Raw genomic sequence first — 7722 nt, 5'->3', positions numbered from 1 at the left:
TGTTGGGTGCATTTTATATTGTGTGTGTATTTTAAACTTAAATTACTTGTGTGCAAGGTATTAAAAATTATATGATCATTATATGAATACAAGTTATGACCAGTCTTGTTAAAGTCAAAATAGTCTCTTTGTAATCTGTATTTAGAGCTCCAGTGTTTTTAGAAATGAACCACTAGGGTGCAGCGTTGGTTTTCAAGAGAGCCTCACTGACGCCGGTCCCCTTCAGTCACCTCACAATGACTTTATTAGGATCCTCTCGATGCATTTTCATTTTAGACTACATTAAATGTAGTGCTCTTTAGATACAATGAAAACCTCAGGCAGAATGTCTGATGTCATCGCAGTATTAGTATAAAAAAATCATGCTTGTATCAACTAATATGTATAAAATACCATCATTACATGAAGGGAAGGTAATTCCGATGCAGTTAAGAGTTGTGACTAAAAAACGCTTTAAATGTCTCGAGAGAAAAAAAAAAATACTGTTAGTCAGATACACATAAAATATCAAAAATATCTTTAGATGTTCTATTAATCAATATCATTTTGGGGAAATGCACGCGGGTATGTTATAATGGGCTACGTAAATTTCCGCTAATATTTTATTATTCAGCAGATCAATTTTGAATTTATGTCCACCAGCAGGTAATTAGAATTACAGCTGACTTAACATTTATTTGGAGGGTCAAATATGTACACGTTACTTTGTAGCTTTTTGTTGCCTAGGATAATTGTATCGTCTCAATAAATTTTACGAATAGTAGCCTAGGCTATTTTTCCCCTTTTGTAAAGCATTAAATCATCTAGAATGTTAGGCTTTAAAACACACGACTCTGCTCTGCTTTCACTGAATATTTTTAAGAAAAATATATAGTAGGTATGTAGGCCTATTTTTCACAATTATTTTATATAACATTAAACATTCAGGCTACATATATTGTATATAGGCCTACATACGCATATAACAATTATATTTAAGAAAACGCATACAGGCTATAGGCCTAGGCTACTATTTAAGAAAACGAAATAAAATAATCTATATAAGCCTCTAATGTAGGTCAATTTAGATTTGTTTTAGTTTTTTCGCGATTCCAGAAAAAAAGGCTATAAGCCTAGATAAACGTTCAAAATGAAAAACAGATTCGAGCTCATGCATGGCTAAATGTTTGATTGTATTCGTTTTTTTTTTTATAATAGCCAATCTTAAATAATTTTAACGAATCTAAAAGAGGATGATGATGATAATATTGTTAAATAACATTAAAAAAATAATGAACTAGGCTACGTTTCTGTAAACAAATTCTAAAAACAAATTATAAATAATAATAATTAATAAAAACTATTTCCACAATTAGTTTTCCACAAGCAGATCTCAATAATAGCCTTAAATGAAAACAGTATGTCTTCCCGTGTAAATCCAGCAACAATAGGCTACTTTTACATGAATGAAAAGTTTCACTCTGTAGATTTTTGCAGAAATTGTATTTAACAAGCTGACCACTGAACACTGATCTATCGTGCAGGGACATTTCAGAGCTTTTAACGCGCTTGGATGTTTACTCGAATATTTTAACACTATGAAATCCCGCATTCATATTCATATACCTTCAAATTCCAGTCATCTCAACTCTCAGTAGCAACCCGAAGCATTTAGAGCTATTGCGCGGAATTCAATCGCAGCAGAAAACACAAAACAGCACGAGAATGAGCCTCTGCTCAACAGCTCTGAGAACTCCGGCTGTCTGGCGAGTCTTTCCACAAAGCGCTCATAAAAATCTGCTTGACTTTTCAACCCCAACTATTCCAAGCGATTAGACCAATTGTACTTCCATCTTCTCGCTGCCCAAAAAAACTGCTACCTTGATCTGCTCACAACTGACACAAATGGGCCGAAAGAAATTCGGCAGACCAGGATGCACCGATCCTCCCCATTTACACCGGCTTCCTTTTGAGATTTATTCATTAGGAACCGCATGCAAATCATCTGCTATTCATGGGCGTTTTTAACACACGGACACAGATGTGGGGTATTATTTGGGCTCGACCGACTGAAACTGTTAATGTGCACTCAAAGGCGGGTAAACCTAATCAATCATGTTGACTAGTTTGTGTTGGAGAAGATTCATGAACCATATGGCGCGAGGAGAAAATCAAGCTTTACGTTGTCCTTGTGACAATGTGAGAGGGGGAACCTTGTTCAATTGTCCTAATTAAGCTTCAAGCACTTAACACACACAAACACTCTTCTTAACATACACAACGAAGCGATGTGTAAAAGTGCCTCTCTCAGCTGTTTAACTCCACGAGAGTGTGCCATAAAATCATCTGCATAAAATAAAACATTTTGTGCAAGGCACTTTCGCCTCATTACACTGTGACAATCAAGCCACTAAAATAGCAAACTTAAATTTTAGGGCTGCCTTAAATATTTAGGTGGTCCTGAACTTTTTCAACCATTTTGAATTTAATTACCGATAAATACAATTGGGTTAAAAAAAAGTGAGAGACTTTGTTTCTTTCTTCTTCTTCTTCTTCTTCTTCTTCTTCTTCTTCTTCTTCTTCTTCCTTTCTTTCTTTCTTTCTTTCTTTATTTTTTTTTAATTGATGGGAAAAGAGTGAATTTCTTTCTAGTGGATTTCTCATATCCACACATTTATAGGGAAATTATTTTATAATTCAGCTTAGCATACAACGCATGATTAAATTCTGACTCAAGGTAAGGAAACATTGTGAAATTACATATACCCTTTATTTACATAAATGAGGATTAAATAGAATGTTACAATAAATTTAACAAGCTAGATGCATAATAACTTGTTATATTATATATATACAACCTTGCCCTTGCATGGTTTTGGACATTTTTGTTTTATTTTTTATTTTTTATTTTTTGTTAATAATGCCAGTAGGAATTGTGCCAGAAACTGGGATATACTGTAAAACTTTGGAAAATGAGTCTTGACAATAATACAAGATTGAATAAACAAGATTGAATAAATTTGCTTCTGGTGACTTCTGAAATTATTTATAAATATAAAATTCTATTCAGCTGAGAATTTAATTGAAAATCACTTTTGGCATAGAGTTTCTACAGCGGTCATAAATGTGTTGAACGGTGTAAACAATTGCACACGTTTCCTTCAAAAAATGAGAAGTAAAGCTTAAAATGTACATACACATGTTGCAGTCTTGATACTGTACCATTTATCTCTAACCATTTCTCAGATCTTATGAAAACGTATTCCTTAAGCCATGTCTTCGATCTGGACATCAGAACGTAGAGGTCCTTTCAATAAATTAAAAATAAGGGAAACAGAAAACTTTACTTGCTTTTCAAGTTCTTCCGCAGAGTCCGTGCAAAAGTTGTGAAAAATGCCCTTCTCTGAAAACAAGGGCCTGCTTTTAATCGTCCACCTCGATTTCCTCGTCCTCTTCTGAGAACTCGTCTGTGGTTTGGCCTCTGGACGAGGATGGGGACTGTGGAAAGGCTCTTGGGGAAAGGCTGGGAGAAATGGGCCCTGAGCCACCGTGAGCGTCTTCTATGTCCTCCATAGTCACCAGTTTCTGCAATGCCTGCGGTGGGATTTTCTTGAGAGACTCCACGTCCGCCTTCATCTCCTCCAGGTCTCTCTTGAGCTTGGCCCGTCGGTTCTGGAACCAGGTGATGACCTGTGCGTTGGTCAGACCCAGCTGCTGTGCGATCTGGTCTCTGTCGGCCGGTGACAGGTATTTCTGGTACAAAAAGCGCTTTTCCAGCTCGTAGATCTGGTGGTTGGTGAAGGCCGTGCGGGACTTCCTTCGTTTTTTGGAGGCCTGTCTTTGGCCGAAGGCGTTGAGATGTTCACGACCTATAAATGGAAAGAAAGGAGAGTTGATTTCCAGGAACACATGACAGGAATAATGCAGGCAGCGTGTGTGGGTCACAATTCAGAATAACTTTCATCAGTAAGTCATTCCCAAACAGTATAAAGCTAATGCTCATTCAGTAAAATGAAATATGAATCTAGAGTAAAATGCATGAAATTTAATTTCCCATTATTTAAATGCACATTGACCAATGATTTGTAAAGCATTCTTCTTGAAGGTTATTTGGAAGCTCTTCAGTGGTCTTATTTTTGGCTGTATATGGTTCTTGAGTTAAGCTCCAGTTTGGTTCTCTGGAGATTAAAAGTCTTTAATGTTACATTATAGGTATCACTGTTTCCGTTTCTTGGATCTTTCAAGCACCACAACAGACATCATATGTTTATTTTGTTTTGTAGAAGTTAAAAAAGTTCTCCTTTTGAATCAGGCTGCAACATGTTGTTTGGTTCAAATATGAACCTTTATTTTTAAGAGTGTACACACTGTTGTGTTATGTGATAGGCTGCAGTTGTTCATTCCAGCTGCATAACAGCTGTTCTTGAAAAGAGTGGGAGAAACTTTCCAAAACATCTGACCTACTGATTGCCAAGTAAATTCGAAATATTTGATGTGTTAATCAAGCAGCCTATCAGGCCACAGAACTGGCCTCAATCTTATTACAGATGACCTTAACCGTTAGCGTGACCCACTAAGACAGTTCTGCAATGTCAACACGAACGTCACGATCGAGGACTGTTTTCAGTAAATGTGAACATGAACGATTTACATCTCTTTAACGTTCTTGTAATGCACGATGCGTTCTATCAAGTTAAGATGCATTTCCCATAAAAAAAATAAATAAAAAAAAAACAGATCCACAGAGAACTTGGTTCTGTAGAAACTATGATTTACTGCCATTTTAAAGAATCATGAACCAGTATACTGATCCCTTTGTTCTCCAAAGAACCGTTTAGCAACTCAAAAGCCCATAAAATGAGAATTATTATTGCTTGATTTTTTTTTCTTGACCATCGAAAGAACCTTTAATTTTAAGAGGTCTAGGTGAAATTCCTGAAATAATTACAGTCATACTCGAGCGATCGCTATTGACAGTTAACTAAGAAAAAAATAATAGGAGAAATTTAATACCGTATCTTAAAATGTGTATAACAAAATTATGCGGTAATGAAACAAGCTGGTAAACACTAAAACACTGATTTTTTAATTTATTTTTATTTTATTAACAAGTAGTATTTTTACATAGGTATTATTGATTTTATATGTGCATATAGAAATATGCATTCGACATCAGTTGTAAAATCTACCGCTTCAATTACACACTTAGGCGTCACTAACTTCAGTTAACGTATTTAAAATTCGAAGATAAATTCGTAAACACAATCCGAATTCAAAAATACAACACCCTGGAAAATAAGTCTAAACATTTTAGCCTACCTTCTGCAGCTTGTATAACGCTGACTTCCAGCCCCTTAAATGTTTTGCTCGCCAGCTCCTCCAGAGCGCACAACGGCGAGGACGGAGCGCTGATCCCGTTCCGAGACGCGCTAGAGCCGGTCACTTTCTGCAGCACGCGAGGAGGGCACAGACTACCGACGGATTTCTTGACGGAGGGTTTATTTAAGATATCCTCGATGCTGAACGGGGTGAGAGGCTTGTTGGAGTTGGCCGGAGGTGGGAGTTGGTCTAAGGGACCCCGCCGCCTCTCCTCGCCGCTGGACTGCAAAACGGAGCCTGCCTTCATGTCTTTAGAGCTGGAGGTCATCTCAGTCCCAAGAAACTATTTCGAATAGAAGTCACCTAGTTCGCTCAAACTTGTTTAAACATACAAAAGCCTGGTCTATTCCTTTTTCTTTAAAGAGAATCGTTGTTCTTCCTTAGTCAGAAGTGGCTCTCCAAAAGCACCATGCTTTAGGCGTCACAGCCACCCGAACTTTAGTCCTCATATGCAGCTCCAGTCTTCTCTGAGCTGCTCCATGAAGATCTTCAGCATGTGTAGCCGTGTCTCAAGGAGGCTCAAAACAGCAAGCAAGCGCTAACGAGTTCTTGTTGATTGCTTTTGTGAAGTTCAATTAGAGAAACACTACACTACTTGCTGACCCGCTGCTCCGTCTTAAAGGGCCAGACCATACTAATGAACTGGACCGAGAATAGGAGGAGTTTCCCCTTGAAGTTTAAAGAGAGGGGAGATGGCTCGGGATGTTTATGCATCTGTTGATGCATCCCACTCCCACTTAGGGCAAACCACGTGCTCCACGCGTATACCTCCCTGAAAAGGGAGAGTGTTCTCATTAACACCAATGCTTGCATTCTCTCTATATGTCAATGTGTATGCGGATCTATCTTCAGTTTCAGAATAATAATAAAAAATGTATAGTGTAAAATAAAAATAAATAAATAAACCAATAAAATAAGCATTCAACAAGACATCAATTAACATTTAAAATTCAAATGTTGTCCATATTGGAACAACTTTGGTAAAATTACTGTAATATCATGATTATTTAGAGGCTGTTATGACAGCATGATCTTCTCACACCTCGTGTATCTGCTGTCATCTGAACACACGAGATCAGAATGCAAGACATGCTATTGTTTCGGTCCAATGAAAATTATATATATATACTTCCCTGCAAAATAAACTGCATTGGAAAAGAAGCTCAGATGTGGATAATTGATTATTTTCGTCAGTGCAGCACAGTACCATTCTATGAATTTGTGAAAATGCACGTGGGTGAAGAGCAGAAAGCAGGGGACTTACAGCAGTGCTGTTCTGAACCGCTCAGCGTCGGACATTGTTTCAGATGATGCTCGTGGGACACTGGAGAAACGCAGTCATCCTGCTATGAAAATACAGGTAAGAAGAAATCGTGTTCTTGCTTTAGGAAAACACGAAATAGAAGAGAGCTGTGACTGGTGTAATGATACTTGACCTGAAGAGATTGATCAACAAAATAAAATATTTTTCCAAACGTTGTTGCACCGCACTTCGTGATTTCTATGTGCTTCATTGCATCGCACACACACGCATATATATATATATATATATATATATATATATATATATATATATATATATATATATATATATATATATATATATATATATATATATATATATATCCAGTTTGCTTTTTAAACAAAAATAGCACTATACAGATATTTCCTAAAATCTTAAAGACTATCATATTAAGGTTTTTAGTTTTATGATGTGCTCACTAATATTTTTAAACAGCATAGTCTGAAGACTTCATATTTATTCGCTTTTGATATTTTATTGATTGGTTTATTTCAAAATAATAAATAAATACGACTGCACAAAAAATAGGCTATTTAGCATTTAGTCAATCAAAGCATTTAGTTAAGCAATCCAATAGAACTAGGTAATGTTTTTTTTTTTTTTTTTTTTTTTTTCTTAAACCTCGCCGAGGCCTTTAGTGAATATTTAGGTGGTCTCCCCATAAATGTAAAACACTGGGCAATAAAACATTTGGCGGTGTTGACATTTGATAATATTTAACAGGGTTTCAATAATCGATTATAGGGTGATAGATGTCTCTATTACACGAGTCACTGGCGATGTATAGCCAGGAATATCGCATTGTCCGTGCCAAAGAGCACCATATGGTGACATCCGTACAGGGACTGAAACAAGCCAAACAGCTCACGAGCACTAAAACAGCACGACATTCTATTAGTGCGGGTCCTGACCGCTCGACGTGGGCGACACGGAGACAAACTCAATAGAATACTTTACGGCAAATGAGCAACAATGCATTGAACAAATGTATCAAACCAGACTACGCAAAACATGCTAATGAATGCCACATTCTTACAGTAATACTAATAATACTATTGATT

At 36.7% G+C, this 7722-nt stretch overlaps 1 protein-coding gene across 1 annotated transcript; it reads right to left on the bottom strand.

Annotated features, from left to right (window-relative positions):
- Positions 1 to 2757: 2757 nt before the first annotated feature.
- LOC109082027 (transcription factor LBX2-like) lies at positions 2758 to 6094 on the bottom strand. Its single transcript, XM_042769900.1, has 2 exons — positions 5299 to 6094; positions 2758 to 3848 (listed from the first exon to the last, which is right to left on the bottom strand). Exons 1-2 carry the CDS (start codon positions 5624 to 5626, stop codon positions 3403 to 3405), a joined length of 774 nt encoding a protein of 257 aa, XP_042625834.1. The 5' UTR covers positions 5627 to 6094; the 3' UTR covers positions 2758 to 3402.
- Positions 6095 to 7722: the final 1628 nt, after the last annotated feature.

This window comes from Cyprinus carpio, chromosome A14, assembly GCF_018340385.1.
Source record: "Cyprinus carpio isolate SPL01 chromosome A14, ASM1834038v1, whole genome shotgun sequence".
NCBI lineage: Eukaryota > Metazoa > Chordata > Actinopteri > Cypriniformes > Cyprinidae > Cyprinus > Cyprinus carpio.
Note: the sequence above shows the minus strand (reverse complement) of the source record. Positions and strands in the feature narration are given on the sequence as shown.